Source organism: Vipera ursinii (genome assembly GCF_947247035.1).
Source record: "Vipera ursinii genome assembly, chromosome: 1".
In the NCBI taxonomy this organism is placed as follows: domain Eukaryota; kingdom Metazoa; phylum Chordata; class Lepidosauria; order Squamata; family Viperidae; genus Vipera; species Vipera ursinii.
The window spans coordinates 324,727,753-324,750,546 of record NC_139512.1 but is presented as its reverse complement, the minus strand read 5'-3'; the positions used below and the strand labels follow the sequence as shown (position 1 = coordinate 324,750,546).

The 22,794-nt window shown below is 38.2% G+C and overlaps 1 protein-coding gene across 2 annotated transcripts in view; it reads left to right on the top strand.

Annotated features, from left to right (window-relative positions):
• The window catches only part of PSME4 (proteasome activator subunit 4), a 95,336-nt gene that overhangs the window by 63,339 nt on the left and 9,203 nt on the right, over positions 1–22,794 (top strand). For both annotated transcript variants that reach the window (XM_083373172.1, XM_083373171.1), the window contains 11 exons: positions 1,574–1,727; positions 2,055–2,124; positions 3,981–4,106; positions 6,106–6,258; positions 9,243–9,347; positions 9,920–10,011; positions 12,253–12,384; positions 12,554–12,762; positions 12,916–13,001; positions 14,671–14,799; positions 16,710–16,865. In XM_083373172.1, coding sequence (XP_083229298.1) covers positions 1,574–1,727; positions 2,055–2,124; positions 3,981–4,106; positions 6,106–6,258; positions 9,243–9,347; positions 9,920–10,011; positions 12,253–12,384; positions 12,554–12,762; positions 12,916–13,001; positions 14,671–14,799; positions 16,710–16,865 — 1,412 coding nt within the window. The remainder of the gene's footprint in view (positions 1–1,573; positions 1,728–2,054; positions 2,125–3,980; positions 4,107–6,105; positions 6,259–9,242; positions 9,348–9,919; positions 10,012–12,252; positions 12,385–12,553; positions 12,763–12,915; positions 13,002–14,670; positions 14,800–16,709; positions 16,866–22,794) is intronic.

The following is a 22,794-nucleotide window of genomic DNA, read 5'->3' as shown; positions in this document are numbered from 1 at the left end:
ATTTATCTCTATATGCCTATTGATGGCTGATTTGTCAGAATGCCAAGTTTCCAGGAGTTCCATAGCATTTTTGGGTTGGTGTTTGTCTGCTACTGTGATGCCATTTGGTTTTAATAATGTTGGTTGTTTCAGAGATGCTTTTGATGTATAATATTGTTATCCTTTTCCAAATTTATCTGATTCTAAATCAGAAACAACCAACAGATTTACATCCACATGGCACCACCATAGCACACAAACCAATCAACTCCTCCTTCAAGAAGAAAAAAACAGATATAATCTGCAGCATATAATGTGAGGATTATAATAGCCACTATGTAAGACAGGCAGACAGCAGTATGTCCATGAACATCAGCTAGCAGTTAGAAGACATGATGAAAACTACTTGCTTATAACACATAGATAGACTCAACCACAATTTCAACTAGGAAACTGAACATCTTAGACCAACTCCAAAAACTCTAGAGAATTCCTGGACACTTGGCATTCAGACAAATCTGCCATCAATAGACACATAAAGATAAACTACATCTACATACAATTCAGGAGACAATTAAAAAAAGCTAAAAAGGAAACAAAAAGACCAGAACACATCCTCTCCAGCAGCCAACACCCAGATAAGTAGGGGTTAACACTAGACAAACTAGCAGAAAACAAAACACTAATCAAGGAACTACCAAGGAGAAAACCACATCCTCACTAACATTGGCAGGGTACTCTACTGTATACAAACAGGAAGCAAACTCCACACTTACTTGCAATGATGTTATATACTTGGGCAATGAAACATTTACAAACAAGCAGCCAAGCTCGGAGCGCACCAAGGATTCCACAGTTCCATCCTGAGCTACATATATTTCTTCTATTGGAGATATTGAATAGTCTTATGATTTGTTTTACTTAAATTTGCCAGGGTGCGAGTTTGATTGTAAGTTATTTTAGTGTCCTGTTCCTCAAGTCTTACTAAAGTCCTCAGCATTTATGTGTGAATTTTCGATTCAGATGTTAATCCACTGCTTGTCAGCTAACTGACTTTCAGGATCCTGCAATCTGTTTTCTAAACTGATGACATATTTTCATAATTTTAGTTTTAGAAAAAATGCTGATGAAATAAGAATTAAACACTTTTTATAGGATTGAAATCATTTTTATTGTTATCCTTGAGTACCAAAATGGCTATTAAAATTTTTCCTACAGATTACCTGCCAAATCTGAGTTCCCCATCTTTCTAGGTGTTTATCTTATACCAAGGAGGGATGAACAAACTAGCTTACAGCAACTAATTTGTAGAAAAATGACTGTTTTAATGGGTATTTTATTGTGGTACTTGTTTTAGTTTTAAGAATATTGGTTAACATATTTTAGTTCCTAGTGTGGCTGTACTAGTTATGTTGCTATTTGAAACAGATGCTTCATGGTTTCTGTTTTTTTTTAAATATAATTATTCAGAATTGTGTGATTTAGTGACAGCTGGCAGTAACTGTGGGGATCAATATGTACTGAATGAAAGTAGAAATATCAAGCATCTGCTGATAAATTTAAGAAGAAAAGCATTTTTCTCTTTTACAAACAGGTGGATCCCCACGGCCTTCTAATATCCAGGCAGGTGACAGATCTGATAACCAATGGCTGCATTATGAGAGTGCTAGTTTACCAAAGACTAAAGAAACTTGGGAAGCCTGCCATTTTGTGGAAAAAACACATTGGGGATACTACACTTGGCCTCAGTAAGTATTGGCTTCTGTCCTTCTGCCCTCTTCTATAATGTGAAAGTCAGTAGAGTCACTACATAGCTTCCATTCAAGTTGCCTTACTGATGCAAACCTTGTCCTGCTTATACTTGGTTTGCTAGAGCAGTCATTCATTTCTTCCATATATTAAGTCCTTTAGGCTTTCTATATTTGATAATATAAAGATTAAAAGACATGAATCTGAATTTGTACTTGCTAAATTGTGACTCAGAAACAGTGAACCAGGAAGTGGTGTAAGTACTTTCTATTTTGCCATTCAATATTGTTTTAAGTTGTCTCACTTTTACCCCTTACAATTTCTAGAAATATGGAAATCTATGCTTCTGCAGAAGAGCAACCAAAACTTGGGAGGAGTAGAAAGGAACTTTCAGAGGTGATGTTATATTTTAAAAATATGCTCACAATTTCTCTTGGTCTGATATTTCACTTTCAGCATATACATTTTTTCCTTTCATTTTATAACAGTTTTAACTTGAGAGGGACTTAAATGATTCAAAGTTATCTCAATTCCAGAGTATTGAAATTCAAATGCGCATAATATGTTAATAGAATCAATTATGTGCTTGGATCACACAGCCCTAGTGCTTATATCAAAATACAGTATGAAGAAATTCTTATGGGAGTCATCGTAGATGTAACTTCTGACTACAGGAAATATATAGTGATATTTTCTGTTTGCCTGGAATCTGTTCGCACATTTAACAGGCAGTTAAAAGTAACCATGTCTGGAGAAATCATGTGGTTTTGCATACATATGTCAGGAGTGTACCTTAGGAAAAAGGAAATTACGTGATTTTTTTAAGTGAGAGTTAAATATATTAAGCACCAGTATAATACTAAACTATTTGTCCATTTACCACAGCAGTGATTTCTTTGAAACAGGTGATTGCCAATTACCCAAATTTCTAAGCCAGATATTTTTCTTGCTACCTTTTATATATGGAAGATTTTCGATTCTTTCCAGAAGGTTTTGTTTTGTTTGGGGGGGGGGGGAAGTATTCAATTTATCATAATGTCACACTGATTTTTGCAGCATATTAATAAATCCCTTCTCAGGTCAGAAAATCTTTGACTTGGGAGGAGGAAGATGAGATATAAAAATAATCAACTTTAGATTTTTATAGAAAATGAGATCATTTCACAATTGCAAAAGTGTCTAACTTATTTGGGCCATGTCATGCAGGGGACACTGGAGAAAGTAATTATATTTGGAAGAGTTAGTGATAAAAGGAAACCCGCCCCAAAGAACACAGTGACTGGACATCATTAAAGCTGATACCAGCCAGAGCATAGAAAAACAAAGAAGTAGTCACTTAAATATGAGCCAGCAGTAATCACTTAAATATGCAGCTGCCAAAAAAGCCAACATGGTGCTAGGATGCATTAACAGTGGGATAGAATGAAGATCATGTGAAGTGTTAATACCACTTTACAATGCCTTGGTAAGGCCACACTTGGAATACTGCATCCAGTTTTGGTCACCATGATGTAAAAAAGATGTTGAGACTCTAGAAAGAGTACAGAGAAGAGCAACAAAGATGATTAGGGGACTGGAGGCTAAAACATATAAAGAACGATTGCTGGAATTGGGTATGTCTAGTTTAGTGAAGAGAAGGACGAGGGGTGACATGATAGCAGTGTTCCAATATCTCAGGGGTTGTCACAAGGAAGAGGGAGTCAAGCTATTCTCCAAAGCACCTGAAGGCAGGACAAGAAGTAATGGATGGAAACTAACCAAAGAGAGAAGCAACCTAGAATTAAGGAGAAATTTCCTGACAGTTAGAACAATTGATCAGTGGAACCACCTGCCTCTGGAGGCTGTGAATGCTCCAACACTGGAAATTTTTAAGAAGAGACTAGACAGCCATTTGTCTGAAATGGTATAGGGTTTTCTGCCTGAGCAGGGGGTTGGACTAGATGACCTCCAAGGTCCCTTCCAACTTTATTACTATTACTAGTCCAAGATCAGAAGATGTGGAGAGACCTGGCCCAAAGAATCCCCAGGAATGTATAACATCCTCATCATAGAAAATGATTGCATAAAGAGTTCTAAGGCTGACCATTAGAGAATAACTTGTTTTTGCAAGAATATATCAGTTAAACATTTTTCAGGTCGTCTGCTCTAAAGATCTAATTATCTAATTATGGGGACCCTACATATTTTTCCCAACATAGATATGGTAAGCAGTTTTTAGTTCTATTTATATTATTGTTTATTTTATTTTACAGGCGGAGAAAGTCATTTATGATCACTTTTCTGATCCTAATTTTGTTGAGCAGTTAATCAAGTTTCTTTCTTTAGAAGACAGAAAAGGAAAAGATAAATTTAATCCTCGTAGGTTTTGCCTCTTTAAGGTAAATGATTATCTAGTATTTTCCTTCTTTTCTAGGAAATATGTTGAGCTATGTGTAAAGCTGTTTAACAAAAAATCCATGCAGTTAAACCTTTGTGATTGTTCTATCACATATATTGCTCTGATTTAATCAAATCATAATTTATTAAAAAGTTCTGCCTCAAGTGCCCTTCTTTACACACTGTTCTTTCTGGCTTCTATACTGCCAGAGTTTTCCATTCGTTCAGGACTGGAGAAATTTAGTTTAATGGTAGATAAGACAAGATAATAAAGTGTGATGAACTGCCAAGCTACTGGAACTAATCCATCATATTCAGTATATCACCTTCTGTAAGACTTTCATAACAAGAGAGCCATTTAAAATGGCTGCAAAACTAACATGAAAAACTACCTTCTTACATACAGGTAATCCTCGAGTTATGGATGCAATGGAGCCTGCCCATTCCATTCGTAACTCGAAAATTTGTGGGAGTGAATCTTGTACCTCAAATGAGATAACTCCCTGCTCGTTAAGACGCAGGCGGCTTGTTAAGTGCACATGAGTAGCTCAGGTTGGAAGACCATGGGAGGGCCTAGTGATGGAACAGGCCCCCAAGGCCTCCCCCACCCACTAAGATACCTCATGCTTCACCCTCCCTTCCTGCCACGCCAGACTCACTTACCTTGCAAAAATCCTCTCTGTTGCATTTTCTTTCCCTTTGAGGGAGAGGAGAGTCAGCTTGGAAATGATTTTCATGCTGATAATGGAAGCTCCTATGTGCTGTAATATCAAGCAAGTTCAAAAGAGATCCTGGCCCCCAGAAGCTTCCATTTGCTTCATTTGCTTGCCTATGGGGCAAAGTGTGGAATCGGAGTCAGCCCGGCATTGATTTGCTGTGTTTTCAAGTGTTGCATTTGCCCACATACGGAGCTCCCCATCTCCCCAAGGTCTCTGTTCAGATAAAAGGTGTTTGAGCGCCTGTGGGACCCTTGGAAACACAGCAATTCGCTGCATTTTCAAGCATTGCATTTACACACAGACGGAGCTCCCCATCTCCCCAAGGTCTCCATTCAGATGAACAGTGTTGTGGTGGTAGTGGAAAGGAGTTGGGGGGAGCAGGAGACAAGCACAGAGTTTGCGCCGAAAATAAAAGTTTCTGGGGTCCATGATCTTATGAGAGTTCAGGTAGTCATTCTCAGCAAAAGAGGATGGGTGCCTGAACTTTGTGATATTATGGCTTCCAGGAGCTTCCATTGACTCTCTTCTCCCTCAAAGTCAAAAATGTGGCAGAGAGGATACAGATCTTCTCAAGGTGAGTCCGGCACAGCAGGAAGGGAAGGAGAAGCAGTTGTGGGGAGCAGGTGGGGAGATAGAGTGAATGTTGCAGAGCCTCTGCAGTCATTCATAACGGCGAACAACTGTGGTGATGCAACATTCGTAATCTTGGGATTTTCTCATAATCACTAGGGGGCGCTTATCGTGCAATTTAGAACAAATGTTAAGTAAACGAACGCTTATAACTTGGGGATTACTTGTATAACATGCAGGCACACTCATTTGTTCATTTACACTACATTCCATTTAGCTTGTGTTAAGGCAGTGAAGTTTTCTGGTATAGTTTCATTGCTTTACAGTTTTCCCCACAGCACAATAATCAAATTTTCAAACTTATGTGGAATTGTGCAAATGTGGTTTCCAGGATTATAATTTAGGAACAATAGCAAAATGTGCTACTACTTTCTAAAGCTCTTCAGTGCTTTCCTCTTAATAATGGCTTGTATATCATTTAGTTCTGAAAATGGTAGCCCAATTACTGTTTATGGTAAATTGCAATAAAAAGGCATTAAATATATGCTAAACATTTGGGGCTTGGAAAAATTCCTTCCCCTCTAGATATTACTGATATTTAACATTTTTAAATATATTTATCATTTTAGAACAATTAAATTAGGTTTAGCCCTTTTTGTGAATGCAATAAGAAGTATTAAGGCTTAAAGTCAAATGTGTGTGTTTTCCCTAGGGTCTGTTTAGAAACTTTGATGATACCTTCTTACCTGTATTGAAACCACACTTAGAACGCCTTGCTGAAGATTCCCATGAAAGTACTCAACGCTGTGTGGCTGAAATTATAGCTGGTTTGATAAGAGGGTCTAAACACTGGACATTTGAAAAGGTATATCACATTTCTATGAATTTTGCAAATATATTTGATTCAGATCTCCTTATATACACCAAAATTATTTGGAATCACTGAAGAAAATTATATATGTGTGTGTATATATATGTGTGTATATATGTGTGTGTGTGTGTGTGTAAATTTTTTGGCTTGCTAACAAAGAATAAAGGGAGACCTTTATTTAGCAAGCCAAAAAAATTACACAAATATGAGCTGCCACTGCTGTGGCTACTGCCTGTAGATGGCCTTGGGCTAGGCTGAAACAGGAAATAAGATTTGTCTGTGTCTGGGACTAAGCAAGTGTATTCTGAATGCTTAACAAACATTTTTCACACACACACACACACACACACACACATATGTATATATATTGTATGTGTGTGTGTAATTTTCTTATGTGTGTATGTACATATATACAGTTGCAAGAAAAAGTATCTGAACCCTTTACATGGATTACATGGAGTTTTGCATGAACTGGCCATAAAATGCGCTCTAAACGTCATGTAAGTCACAACAATAGAAAAACACACTCTGCTTAAAATAATACTACACAAACATTAGCTGTTGCCATGTTTTAATTGAACATAAGATGGAAACATTCACAGTGCAGGGTGGAAAAAGTATGTGAACCCCTAGTCCAGGGGTAGGCAATCTCGGCTCTTTTATGACTCATGGACTTCAACTCCCAGAATTCCTGAGTCAGCTAAGAATTCCTGAGTCAGCTAAGAGCCGAGGTTGCCTACCCCTGCCCTAGCCTAATGACTTCTCCAAGAGCTAATTGGAGGCAAGAGTGAGCCAACCTTGACTCCAATCAGTGTGATGACATTGGATGTGTTGCTGACAGCTGTCCTGCCCTTTAAAAACACACACCTGTTTTGGGTTTACTGGTCTCAAGAAGCACTATCTGATGTGAACCATGCCTCACAGAAAAGAGCTCTCAGAAGACCTACGATCAAGAATTGTTGACTTGAATGAAGCTGGAAAGGGTTACAAAATTATCTCCAAAAGCCTTGATGTTCATGTGTCCACGTTAAGACAGACTGTCTACAAATGGAGAAAGTTTAGCACTGTTGCTACTCTCCCTAGGCATGGTCGTCCTGTAAAAATGACTGCAAGAGCACAGCGCATAATGCTTAATGAGGTAAAGAAGAATCCTAGAGTGTCAGCTAAAGACCTACAGAAATCTCTGGCACATGCTAACATTTTTGTTGACTCATCTACAATAAGGAAAACATTAAACAAGAATGGAGTACATGGGAGGACACCACGGAGGAAGCCATTGCTGTCCAAAAAAAATATTGCAGCACGTTTGAAGTTTGCAAAAGAGCACCTGGATGTTCCACAGCATTTCTGTGGACAGATGAAACCAAAATTGAGTTGTTTGGGGAAAAAACACAACACTATGTGTGGAGAAAAAAAGGCACAGCACACCAACATCAAAACCTCATCCCCACTGTAAAACATGGCGGAGGGAGCATCATGGTTTGGGGATGCTTTGCTGCCTCAGGGCCTGGATGGATTGTTGTCATTGATGGAAAAATGAATTCCAGAGTTTATCAGGACAATTTGCAGGAAAACGTACGACCATCTGTCCGCCAACTGAAGCTCCGCAGAGAATGGGTGATGCAACAGGACAATGACCCAAAGCATACAAATAATTCAACAAAACAATGGCTTCAACAGAACAGAATACGCCTTCTGGAGTGGCCCAGTCAGAGTCCTGACCTCAACCCGATTGAAATGCTGTGGCTACACTGAAACAGTTTTGTGAAGAGGAGTGGTCCAAAATTACTCCAGATCGTTGTGCAGGTCTGATCTGCAACTACAGGAAACGTTTGGTTGAGGTTATTGCTGCCAAAGGAGGGTCAACCAGTTATTAAGTCCAAAGGTTCACATACTTTTTCCACCCTGCACTGTGAATGTTTCCTTCTTATGTTCAATTAAAACATGACAACAGCTAATGTTTGTGTAGTATTATTTTAAGCAGACTGTGTTTTTCTATTGTTGTGACTTACATGACGTTTAGAGTGCATTTTATGGCCAATTCATGCAAAACTCCACGTAATCCCAAAGGGTTCACATACTTTTTCTTGCAACTGTGTGTGTATATATGTGTGTGTGTGTGTGTGTGTGTGTGTGTAATCTCTCTCTCTCTCTCTCTCTCTCTCTCTCTCTCTCTCACACACACACACACACACACACACACACACAGACACAAACAGACCTGTGTGTTTGAGAGAAAGTGATCATGTGTTCAATCATAATTTCAAAGATGGGTCATGAGTAACTTTTTTTTCAAATCTGTTGTAACTTCAAGCAGTCATTAAGCAACCATATATTTAATGTGGATGTTTCTATTGTTTTTATTAAAATATTTTTGACATTTTAACTGCAATAGTTTTTTTGAATTGTAGGCTGCCCAGAGTCATTGATTGAGATGGGCAGCTATAGAAATTAGACAAACAAACCAATCATAAGTTACTCTCTTTCTCAGTCCCAGGAAGCAGGCAGTGGCAATGTCACTTCCAAGAAAACTGCGGGGACTTTTCTAGGAGTGAAGATTGATTGAAGGCACACACACATATGAATAATTAGTTTGAAATTAGGGATGGTTAAACATGGAACAGATATTCCTATCTTGCTTTCTGAACTACAGCATTAACAGTCTACCTATGCTTTCAGTATGTGCTGTGTTTTTGCTTCCTCTAAAACTAAGCTACATGAATTCTGACAGAAATAGACTTTGCCTATATGTGTTTCCAGTGCTTTTTTTGTAAAAGAAAAAGGTGCCGGAACTCACACATGTCATACAACCCGCCTTGCCTACCCTACAAGGTTCCATCCAAAAAAGGAGCCGGAACTCCGTTCTGAGTGTTCTATGAGAAAAAAAGCCCTGTGTGTTTCACTCAAATAAAAAGAGAATTGTTTGGAATTACAGATGCCATGTATTAATACATTGTTTTTTACATCATTATGTACAGGTGGAGAATCTCTGGAAAGTTCTCTGTCCACTTCTCAGAACAGCTTTATCCAATATTACAGTAGAAACCTACAATGACTGGGGAACATGTATAGCAACATCATGTGTAAGCCTTGTACATTTTGTTCACTCTGCCATATTATGAAAGCATTCTGAATTCTTCTAACATTCATCTTTGAACATGGGGAAAATAGCTTATACTGAAAGGAGATTATAGCTTTTGACTATTCTAATTTTAGTTTTTATCTAGAAAGAGGAATGGTAATTCTTTTATGATGACTTGTTACATTATTATATACCTGTATGTTCAGATTTCTAATACTGTAGAGCAGACATGTCAAACTCGTGATGTCATGTGACATATTGGGACTGTTTTGCCATTACTGGTAATGGGGTGGGCACGGCTTCCACATGATGTGTCCGGCCTGCGGGCCGGCAGTTTGACACCCTGCTGTAGAGGCTTTATAATTTCTATACAATTCTGAAGAGTTTTTTCTTGGATTTTTTGGTGGAATTTGTTCAGAAAGCATAGTTATGTTATAAAATGCACTGTATAATACAGAATCAATGTTTGATGTTGAATTGTCTCTCAGCAAGTTACATTAAGATTTATGTTGTCAGGAAATGGTTTTGCTCCCTTTTCCTTTAATATATATATATATATATATATATAAACAGGAGAGCAGAGATCCCAGGAAATTGTACTGGTTGTTTGAATTGTTACTGGAGTCTCCACTGAATGGTGAAGGAGGATCATTTGTTGATGCATGGTAAGGGGAAAACAATTCTCATTAGCCAAAGCATAGATGAAAATAGAACATTTATTTGTGCTTGCTTTGCTTTTAACCATATGATAATCATCAGAATAGCAGTTGAGTGGCCTTGCATACAGTTTTTTAAAAAGTAAACAAATATATAAATATATAGCTTTTTTAGAGAGACTGGATAGCCACATTTCATTTTAATATATAACAGTGTACATTCAAAGTGACAAAAAGTTATTATTCTATTCTATTCTGTTCTGTTTTGTTCTATTATTTGTCTGAAATAATACAGGGTTTCCAACATTGGACACTATGTATCAAAATAAAATTTAACGGTGCAAAAAGTAAGCTTCCACATTTAGGCAAGAAAAAACAAATGCACAGGTATAGTAAAGGTGGTACCTGGGTCAATAATAATATCTGTGAGAGGGATAACAACAACAACAATAATAATGTTGGAAAGGACCTTGGAGGTCATCTAGTCCAACCCCCAGCTCAAGCACAAAACCCTATACCATTTCAGACAAGTGCCTGTCCAGTCTCTTCTTAAAAACTTCCAGTGTTGGAGCATTCACAGCTTCTGGAGGCAGGTTGTTCCACTGATTAACTGTTCTGTCAGAAAATCTCTCCTTAGTTCTAGGTTGCTTCTCTCCTTGATTAGTTTCCATCCATTGCTTCTTGTCCTGCCTTCAGGTGCTTTGGAGAATAGCTTGATTCCCTCTTCTTTGTGGCAGCCCCTGAGATATTGGAACACTGCTATCATGTCTTGGAGTCCTAGAGAACAATTATTTAAATATGAGCCCGCAGTTTGCTGCCAAAAAAGCTAATGCAGTCCTAGGCTGCATTAACAGAGGGATAGAATCAGTGTCATGTGAAGTATTAATATCACTTTATAATGCCTTGGTAAGACCACTGCATCCAGCTTTTGTCGCCACAATGTAAAAAAGATGTTGAGACTCTAGAAAGAGAGCAACAAAGAAAAGCAACAAAGATGATGAGGGAACTTGAGTCTAAAACATATAAGGAACAATTGCTGGAATTGGGTATGTCTAGTTTAATGAAAAGAAGAACTAGGGGTGACATGGTAGCCATATTCCAATATCTAAGGAGCTGTTACAAAGAAGAGGGAGTCAACCTATTTTGCAAAGTACTTGAAGGCAGGACAAGAAGCAGTACATGGAAACTAATCAAAGAGAGAAGTAACCTAGAACTAAGAAGAAATTTCCTGACAGGTAGAACAGTTACTCAGTGGAACAATTTGCTTCCAGAAATTGTGAATACTCCCAACAGTGGAAGTTTCTAAGAAGAGACTGGAGAAGCATTTGTCTGATATAGTATAAGATTTTCTGCCTGAGCAGGGAGTTGGACTAGAAAACCTGCAAGGTCCTTTCCAACTCTGTTATTCTGTTGTAAGTGATTATAGCATGCTATTTAGCTGGCTATGGAAAAAAATTTTTTAATTTTAATTCCATTTATATCCCGCCCTTCTCCGAAGACTCAGGGCGGCTTACAACCTTAGCAGTAGCCTTCATTCTATGTATATGCCTGCTTATTAGGGCTTTCACACACACCCCAAGCGGCATTATTACAAAGTCAGCTTAATTGCCCCCAACAATCTGGGTCCTCATTTTACCTACCTCGGAAGGATGGAAGGCTGAGTCAACCTTGAGCCTGGTGGGATGCGAACCTGCACTAATTGCAGGCAGCTGGTGTTACTTAAGGAGGCATTAGCCCACTGCTCCACCAAGGCTCTTAATATGCTTAAATATGCTTAAATCTTACTAATTTGCTTAGCAACATTTCATTGTCCTGAAATTTTTATATTTGTATCTCTTGGTAACCGTCTGAATATAGATGCTAAAAATCAGCGAGATCTCTCAGAAAACCAGGATAAATAGTTAAGCATTTACAGTTACTGTTATATCAGGAGGTAGAGATTTCTTCTCTTAAGTGTACAATACAGTGACAGAGTTCTATGTATTTACATTTTATGTGCATGCAAAAATTATAATGCTACGTACATAACAAATACTAATATAGATTAGAACCCAAAATTGAATAGTTCATTTGCTTGATATAAGTTCTGATATGAACAACTTTTTAAAAACTCATGGCATAGTGGCTAATTAGCCCTCTCACCACTAGCTAAACATAGAATTAACTGTCTTTTATGAACAAGAGCAGAAGATGGAAGTACACTTTTGTAAGTCATCACCTCACTAACTTTTTCTTCTTTTTACCTTTTAGTCGCCTGTATGTTTTGCAAGGGGGTCTTGCACAACAAGAGTGGCGAGTGCCAGAACTGCTGCACAGATTGCTGAAATACCTAGAGCCTAAGCTCACCCAAGTTTATAAAAATGTCAGAGAGAGGATAGGAAGGTTAGTATTAAGGCTATACTGTGACATGTTTTTCAACCTTTAGATATTCCAGAAAATTGTCATTTTGTTTATAGATACTCCAGAAATAAGGAAAAGTTATTTGGTTAGTTTGAATTCAGTCTTTAAGACATGAAACTAAATTAAAAACGTGTTCTTGTATTTTATGCAGTGTTTTGACATACATCTTCATGATAGATATTTCTTTACCAAATACTGCACTAACAAAGTCTCCCCGTGTCCATGACTTCACTTCTCGAATACTTGAAAAACTCAAACCCCTTATGGAAGTGGATGAAGAAATTCAGAATCACGTTATGGAAGAAAATGGAGTTGGAGATGAAGATGAACGAACTCAGGGCATTAAACTACTGAAAACTAGTAGGTGCTTGTGTTAAATGTGTGAGAATCTAATTAAATATTCACTTGTAGTGAAATGCCATTTAAAGGGAATAATGTGTAGAAGAGCTGAAGTTGTGTTTTGTTCTTTGTCTTTGAATTGAGAAGTATGCTTGTCTTTCTTTTACTTGACAGTTCTAAAGTGGTTGATGGCAAGTGCAGGGAGAGCTTTTTCTACAGCTGTTACAGAACAGCTTCAGCTTTTGCCATTGTTTTTCAAGGTATGTAGTTTGATATACAGCTTGATCTGTTTAGATGACAGTAACACTTAACATTTTAACAATGTATGGATGAGGCTTCATTTAAATAAATAGGATGTACGGAAAGTCAGGCCACATAGACAGCCCATTTATACAAATTACATTCAATGTTTGAATTGGTTGCTATTTCTTCTAAACGTTTCCTTATTCAACTGATGCATAACCTTTGAAAACACTGCAGGGAAATCTTTTTAAAGATTGCCACTTTAGGATGCAGACTTTCAGCTCTTAGTCCTGTTCACATCTTGTTTTACTTTCAGGGCTATGCAAAAAGGTTGCTTGCTATGGAGATTTCAAAACATCCCAGACATAAAAAACATGCTATTTGAGAATGCATGTCTGAAATAAGATGTTTTCCTCATTATTATTATTATTATAGAGCCTTGGTGGAGCAGTGGGCGAATGCCTCCTTAAGTAACACCAGCTGCCTGCAATTATTGCAGGTTCGCATCCCACCAGGCTCAAGGTTGACTCAGCCTTCCATCCTTCCGAGGTAGGTAAAATGAGGACCCAGATTGTTGGGGGCAATTAAGCTGACTTTGTAATAATGCCGCTTGGGGTGTGTGTGAAAGCCCTAATAAGCAGGCATATACATAGAATGAAGGCTACTGCTAAGATTGTAAGCTGCCCTGAGTCTTCGGAGAAGGGCGGGATATAAATGGAATTAAAATAAATAAAAATAAAATAAAAATAAATTATTATTATTATTATTATTATTATTATTATTATTATTATTATTATTATTATTATTGTCATCCTTGCTTTTTAAATCTCTTCTCATGTAATTATGCTTCTCTTCTTTTGATTGGATATTTTCATTTTGACAGACACCTGTGTTAATTATCTATTTTGAAAAGGGGTAGGCAACCTTGGCTCTTTTATGACTCGTGGACTTCAACTCCTAGAATTCTTGAGTCAGCTGTGCTGACTCAGGAATTCTGGGAGTTGAAGTCCACGAGTCATAAAAGAGCCAAGGTTGCCTATCCCTGATTTAGAGTCACTACAGTTAAAAACCTTTTAGCTATATTTTAATGACATAAGAGTTTGAATTGCTTTCTGCATATTGCATGCACTTTATATTTTAATCCATCCCAGTACAGGTAGACCTGGACAACAGTTCATTTAGTGACCGTTTGAAATTACAATGGCACTGGAAAAGTGACTTATGACTGTTTTTAACACTTACAACCATTGCAGCATCCCCATGGTCATGTGATTAAAATTCAGATGCTTGGCAACTGACTCATATTTATGACAGTTGCAGTGTTCTGGGGTCATGCGATCACCTTTTGCAACCTTCTCACAAGCAAAGTCAATGGAAAAGCCAGATTCAATTAACAACCATGTTATTAACCTAACAATTGCAATGAGTCAATTAACAACTGTGTCAAGAAAGGTCATAAAATGGGGCAAAACTCAATTATCTTAGCAACAGAAATTTTGTGCTGAATTGTGGTTGTAAGTTGAGGACTTCCTGTATAGCTTTTAGGAGTTTCAGCTTCTGTATTAATTATATTAGTTTTCTAAGAGAGGTTGAATTGCAGTTTCTCGATGTGCCTTGCATTTATTCAGTTTTAAGGATCAAGACTTCACTAGTTGCTACTAACTTTTCATCTACTTGTTTCCACAGATTGCGCCTGTAGAAAATGATCATAGCTATGATGAATTGAAGAGAGATGCTAAAATGTGCTTATTATTAATGTCTCAGGGATTACTGTATCCTCAACAAGTGCCTTTGGTACTTCAGGTGCTAAAACAAGTATGTGATGCTTTTTAAACTGATACTTTTAAACAGCATAATTACATGTATTTAATCTTGTGTTAGTACTTTTTTGATATCAATGCTGAAAAACTGATAGCAAATATATTTGATCTGAATACACAAGAGACTGCAAAAATTTAAGTTTATATTGATTATCATAATACCTGAATTATAATAGAATATTGTACAGAGAAAACGTAACTATGGCATATATTCTCTGGGTTTTATTGCATTTCAGCTAGATATACAAAAATAGAGATCTATAGTCCAATTCATCTTGTCTGATTTCATAGGATCCCTGTGATAATGAGATTGTCACTTAGTGAATAGTTTGGGACATTATAATTATATTATTCTACTATTATAATTCCTTGTGTGTCCAATCACACTTGGCCAATAAAGAATTATGTCATATTCACATGAGTAACCCAATGTAAAATTATTAACGTTTTCTGACAGGAATGAAACTGTTCACTTAGTTGAATTATAACAAAGGACAAACATATCCCTATTGAAGTGTCAAAACTGTTTTGGGAAAAGGGTTGTCCTCAGCTGTTTTTAACAAATTATTTAATTATTTATTTTAGAAAAGTATGAGGCCTGTTAAACCCTGTTAAATGCCTAGGATATTCCTTACAGCAGCCCTGTAGATGATCCTGAGACATCCTTCCACAGCAGGAAATAGGTCACTTTAAACAAACCCATAGACAACTATTTATCACAGGTGTGATAAGAATGGAAAAATAACCATGCTTTGACATTCAGATCGCCATGATGTAGTCCCCAAAATGGGTTCTTGTGTTCAATTGGATTTGCTCTTTGATATACTCCAACAACCCTTTAGGCATGTCTTTCTTGCATTTCATCTCCCTGGACTTCCTCAGAAGACCAAGGATCCAGAATCAACATACAGTGAGAAGCCATGTAGGAGCAATCCAGTCTAACTTATCCATTCTATTACTTGCCCATTCTAGAAAATGGCTAAAGCATCATTTTGACCCCATCCAATCAGATCCTTAAGAAAATCCCCAGTGACCTCAGAGTTCTAGTTTTTTGGAACAGAACAATCTAATAAGTCTATTTTTAAGCGATACAGATAGTCCTTGCTTACTAACTGCTCCTTCAGCAATCATCTGAAGTTGTGACAGTGCTGGAAAAGGAGATTTAAGACCCCACAGTCATCTGATCACAATTCTGGTGCATTGCAACTGTCATGGATTTATGACGGTCATGGTGTTCCACGGTCACATGATCGCCATTTGCGACCTTCACAGCAAGTTTCTGAAATGGGAAAGCTGACAGAAAGTCATAGGTCACAGTCACATGATGTTATACTTAATGACCATGGGTGATTCACTTAAAGACTGCAGCCAGAATTGACATTATAAGACATTGTGGTAATGTGACATCTTTATGACTGCATCACAGTTGAAACTGCGTTGCCAGATCCAGTTGCAGCTTGTTGGTGTGGACTACTTGTATAAGAAATATTTCTTAATAGATTAGCCAAAGGAGGGGTGAAATGTGTTGAAAGACATGAAAGTAAACTGTAATTTATATGTCTTGAGGGATGTACTTTTTACACAGTAGCAGGTTAAGGACTGATGTAGAACAGAGGTGTGCAACTTTTTTTGTGTTGAAGTTACACTTAGCCCTTGAGTGGGGAGGGAAAACAAGTAGAGAAGAAAGATATTAAAAGCAATCTGAAATGAAAAATTAGTTGGAATTTCAAGCATATTAATTACAACATATTTTAAAATCATCAACTATTACAGATGAATTCTGAAATATGATTTTGGAAAGTTTTCTGCATACATGGTCAACAGTTTGATTTAGGCTTTATTGTATTTTATTTTTCTAATTTCTGTGGTTTTATTATTTTAGCCTCTTCTTTTTTCTTTTTATAGATTGCAAAGAGTAATTCCTGGCATGCTAGATATACTGTGCTAATCTACCTCCAGACTATGGTATTTTATAATCTTTTTATCTTCTTAAACAATGAAGAAGCTGTGAACAACATCAGATGGCTGGTTATAAAACTATTAGAAGATGAACAGCTTGAGGTAAACACATTCTTGTGCTCCTACTTTTTTTTTTGACAGTTTGTGAAAAATCTATTTGTGGAATAAATGTGGAACCATAGGCTTGGACATGATATGTGCGCTTGGTGAGCAAATTAAACACTCTATGGCTATAGCATTCCAATATTTTCTTATTATTACTCTTCCTAAATGATAGTTCATCACAATTTTAACTAGGAATCTCTCCATTGCTCAGTAAAAGTTTTTCAGTACGGACTATACATTTATTCCTTAATGATCCATTCGATTTCAGATTTTAAAAAATATTTTTTGCTAGTACTAAGACTTAGATGAAATATATGTTTAACTCTAACTTAGTGGGAATTGGAAACAGTTGGCTGAAGATGCTTAACACTGAGTATATAATACTCTTGTTCTGGTATGCTTTGCACTAGTATCAAATATATTTCTTAATTATTATATAGTTAGATGAAATCCCTTGCTGACCACATTCCACCTGCTGATACCTGATAATAAAATGTTGTATGAAATAGGTATTAGAGATATAACAGTTTTCTCAATGCAGTCCCTTTAGAAGGGGCTCAGTCAAAATTCCAAAGGATGCTACTTCTTTGTACCCAGATGTGTAGAAGATTCCTTTTGTTGCCCCAGTTGTGTTCAAAATTCAACTGCTTGGCAGCCCACCTGTGCTTACAACCACAGGAACACTTCAATGTCCCCATCAATCACTCACCCATATCATTCCCCTTTTGAGTGCCATGCAGTCTTCTGCCAACCCTGCTGCCCCTGCCACTGACCCCCATCTGACCTTCACTATTTTCTCCTTCCTCCTGCTGGTCTAGGATTCATGTTCTGGTTGAGGGTACAGCCCCAGGATATGCTTGGCAAGCTCAGCAGAATGAAGCTCATCTAATGAAGGAAACCTGCTGGGCTCAGCTGGCTAGGAGGCAGCAGGATGGAACAGGTGGTGGTGGTGGCAGTCTGGCATTTCAGGGGGAAGTGCTCGGTCTTCTGCCACCCAGCGTGAGGAGTGATAGCCTGCAGACCATGGAGGGCTTACCAGACCAGTGAGATGCAACAATGGCTCCCTGAGTGAAGTTTGGGACTTGTAGGAAACATTGTTTGGGGTCATGGTAGAACAGGAAGAAACAGAGGGATAAGGACTTCCTAACAGAGTAGCACACTCTCTGCAACCTGTGTTGGAACTGCTTCTGGAGAACTGCTCCTTCTTGAGGCTTTGTAGAGCAAAGTTAGGCCAAGTAAGCAGAGAACCTGCTGTTGGCACTAGGTTTGTATCCACCCATTATTGAAGCCTGCAGGCTGGTTCTCTAGAAGTGTGTCCAATGTGAGATGCAAAACTATCCTTAAAATAGCCTGTGGGCTGTTCTTCTTGCCCTAGTGATGGGAAACAAGGCTTCTCCTCTGACTCCCTTCTGCTGCCTCCTCCCTGGTTAGGCCCAGCAAGCCCCTTTTCATCAGACAAGGCTTTACCATGCTGCTGTGTTGCCATGTGCCTCCCAAGACTGCACCCTTACCCAGTACATGGATCCTGGGCTAGCAGAAGGAGGAAGAAGACTATTAAGATCAGCTGTGGGCAGTAGTGACAGAGTATAGGACAGCCAAATTGGCAGAGATGGAGGGGAGATAGGGAAGTTTAAGGACTTGAAGCAATGGTGAGCAGGACAAGATACAAGACACGTGAGATCTTTGCTTAATGATAGCATGATCCTGGCCTAATGACTTCAACTGGGACTACTGGAATCACTGTTGCTAAGAGTGTAGGCATATAATGTTTCACCTAACAATGTTTTACCTTCACTTAGTGCTGAAAATTCTCATCCAAATTAGGGTTATTAAGCAAGGACTGCCTGTATTCATTCCATTACCGTGCAATGATAACCACTAGTACAAATTTAACAGCCTAATCTGCTCATTAGGGGCATGGTAAATTCTTGAAATAAATGTAAAATGGTCAAAATACTTGCTTTTGTGTAACATCTTAATAATCACATTGCCATAGGAACCTCTGTATTGCAGAAGTTGTAATTTTTCTTTATTTTTAGACAAGATCTAATATGAATGATGATTCACTGCCCTCGTATTGTGTGTCTGTTATTTTGTATATAAATTAGAGGTTTTTGTCTCAATTGTAGGGTGTAAATCCTTCCTAGGCTGATCTTGCCACTTACCCATCCATTTATTTGGGTTTTTTTATATTTTGAAGTTAAATCTTCTCAATCACCTTCTTAGATCTTTGGATTTTGGATGACTGAGCAATGATGTAAATGCAGAGTCTTATATATGAGAGAAGAAAGACTCTCAGAGAGATGTGTAGATATTTAAATTTCATAAACATTAAATATGTTGTCTTCTAATCTCAATAATGTTCCTTACTGTCACTGTAAAGATATATTAAAAAAACAAGTTACCTTAAGGAAAGCTAAATAACTCTGAATTAAAGCTGCTGCTCTCTTGCTATGTTATCTGGACCTTAGAACCATAACATATTTGTAAATGGTGTGATAAAACATGTTCGAAATTTTTTGTTATTAAAAAATAGGGCGTTATAAGAGCTAGCACTTTATAGTTCCTGGCTGGATTTATATGTAGTTAGTAGAATTGCTCCAAGATGGCAACTTACCTCTGTATCCTTATCCTTTATGTAAGCATTAATTCAGGTAGTCCCAATGTACAACTACAGTTGGGACTGAGAATGCCGTCATAGTTTGATGCAATTCTAAAGCAAGGCCATGAGACTTAAGATGACAAACTAATACTCCCTGTTGTAGTTGTTAACTAAGAATCTCAAGTTAGTAAGCAAATACCTACCCTATCCAAATCTAACACATCCTGGACTTAGTCTCTCCCAGCCTTGGCTTCAGTAAAGTAAAGGACTGCCTCCAAATCTCCCATCTGCATATCTCTACCCTTTAGTTGCTTTGCATCCTGGCTTGCGAGTTGCCAAACAGTCCCAGAAGCATGTGGCTCTGGGGTTCCTTACAATGCCCCAGAAAGTTCTAGTCATCCTAGCCTAGTCCTAGCCACAGTCACCCTTATCACCCTGCACTCTGAGATCCCTGCTGCCTTATGCTCCCAGTTCACCTTTGTTGTTTTTTGCTTCCACTGCTAATAAGGTGTCCCCAGGCTAGTGATTTGAACTCGTCTAGGCTGGACAGGTGGCTCACTTACCATTTTCTTGCCTATCTTAACTTGTGTTTCTATTCTGTTTTTTATGGCACTGTTTTTGACAGATTGGACTTTGTTTCCCCTTTATGTAAAGACAGATGCAAAAAACGAGTTAAATAGTTCTGCTTTCTCCCTGTTCCTTGTCACATTCTTTCCCCCACTAATAGACCAATCATTTCCTTAACTTTTTTCTTATTTTTTACAAGTTGAAAGAAGCTTTTTTGTTATTTTTTACTTTGGTCGCAAGCCTTAGTTCATTTTGAGCCTTAGCTTTCCTCACTTCATCTTTTCAGGGATGGGCTATTTGCTGATATTCTGCCTTAGTTATGTGCCCCTCTATCCACTTTTTACCCTTGTTCTTTTTATCTTTCAATTTATCAGAGAGTTCTTTATGCAGCCATACTGGTTTCTTTTGAGAGCTGTTATTTTTCTTCTTTGCTGGTATAGTGCTAGACTGGACTTTTATTATCTCACTTTTCAAAATTTCCCAAGCTTCCTGAGTTGTTTTCCCCTTTAGGATTCTCATCCATGGAATCCTTCCCAAGCTCTCTCTACGTTTATTGAAATTAGCTCTTTTAAATTCCAAGACTCTAGTTTGACTGTGTTCTATTGCTTGTGCTTCTATAATGTTGAATTCCAATATTGCATGATCACTTCCTCCCAAGGTTCCTGTGGCTTCAACACCTTCTATCATTTCATCTCTGTTAGTGAGAAATAAGTCCAATATGGCTGATCCCCTAGTTCCCATCTCTACTTTTTGGGAGGCAAAGTTGTCTCCTAGGCTTGTCAGGAATCTGTTTGATCTTCCACTTGGTACAGAGTTCACCTCCCAGTTGATGTCAGGGTAATTAAAGTCCCACATTACTATTGTGATGTGCTTCCTACATACCTTAATTAGCTGACCAGCAAAAAGTTCATCTATTTCCTTTGGTTGGTTGGGCGGCCTATAGTATACACCTATGGCAATATCATTTTTCTCCCCTTTTATATTGACCCAAATGCATTCAAGACAGTTTTCATCATTGTGTGCTTTATTTCTGTAGAGATATAGTTATTTCTTATATAGAGAGCAACTCCTCTTTTGTCTGGTCTGTTTCTTTTAAATAATTTAAATCCCTGTAGCTGTGTGTTCTATTTGTGGGTTTCATCCCACCATGTTTCCATAATGGCAACAATATCATATCTGTCCTCATTTACCTGAATTTCTAGTTCACCCTGCTTACTGTTCATACTCTGTGCATTGGTGTATAGACATTTGAGTCCTTTATGACTGACCCTGTGTTTACTTTCTACATAACCTGTGTGGTGCCAGAGTTCCCCTATTTTCTTACCACCTGTTTGGTTAGTGCACTTTGTGTGGTACTCACTGTTAAAAGCTTGATTTTGCTTGACAGCAAGGTTGATATTGTCCCTATAATTTTTCGATTGCCGGGGACAGGGATGTTCTGTATCAATTTAATTCACTGTCCCCATTGTTTAGTTTAAATATTCCTCCAAAAAATCTGTGAATTTATTGCCAAGTAACTCAGTCCCTTTCTTGATTGGATGCAAACCATCTCTTTTGTACATTTTTTCATTGGACCAGCTACAGACATCGTGACTAATATAACCAAAGCCTTCCCCTTTACCCCACTCCTTTAGCCACATATTAAATTCTGCTATACGCTGGCCTTTTCCATTTTGCTCCTTAAAGGTAAAGGTAAAGGTTCCCCCGCACATGTGTGCTAGTCATTTCCAACTCTAGGGGCTGGTGCTCATCTCCGTTTCAAAGCCGAAGAGCCAGCGCTTGTCCGAGGACGTCTCTGTGGTCATGTGGCCGGCATGACTAGACGCCAAAGGCACATGGAACGCTGTTACCTTCCCACCGTAGTGGTCCCTATTTTTCTACTTGCATTTTTACATGCGTTCGAACTGCTAGGTTGGCAGAAGCTGGGACGAGTAACAGGCGCTGACTCTGTTACGCAGCACTCAGGATTCGACCCGCCAAACTGCCGACCTTCTGATCGACAAGCTCAGCGTCCTAACCCACTGAGCCACCGCATCCCTTTTTGCTCCTTATACACTGGTAAAACCTCTGAAAAAGTGAGTCTACAGCCTATCCTGCTGAGTTCCTGCCCCAAGCTCTGGAAATCATTCTCCACACAGAGTACATCTTTTTGGGAGAGATCTTTAGTGCACAGATATACAGTAGCATCCACATCACAGTCCTTGCTGGTGTTCTTGACTATTTTAAAAATACTATTCTATCAGTCTTTGTTGAGCCAGCTTATCACTGCCCTGATTCTTCATCCGCAGCTGTCAGAAAAGGAACAAAGAGCCCTAACAATTTTTCAAACTAAAGCAAATTTTATTTTGTGCATCTTCCATCCTACGTATATTGGTCTGGAAAAGATTACTTCAGAGCATCTTACCCTTCAATCACCTGAGCTAACCTTGGCTTCTATTCTTTTTCCTCACTCCTGATGCCAAGGACTTACGCTTTCCCATGCTTGCACTTTATCCACTATGAGGTTGCATCCAGAAGTCAAGAAAACAGAGTATAACAAGAGGGAAGAGAAACATGTTGGAGATTAACTCTTGTCCTGCCAAAATCTACCTAGTCTCCCATTTGCTTGCAGGGGCAGTTTTATTTTCACTATCTTCCTCTTCCCATTTTGGGAAGAGGGCTGGTCTTTACGAGTATGGAAAAGGGGGTGTTTTGGCACAGTACACTCTAGGAGCTTTTTGCAGACAGATGTTTCAGTGTGCTGCTTTTCAGGACTAC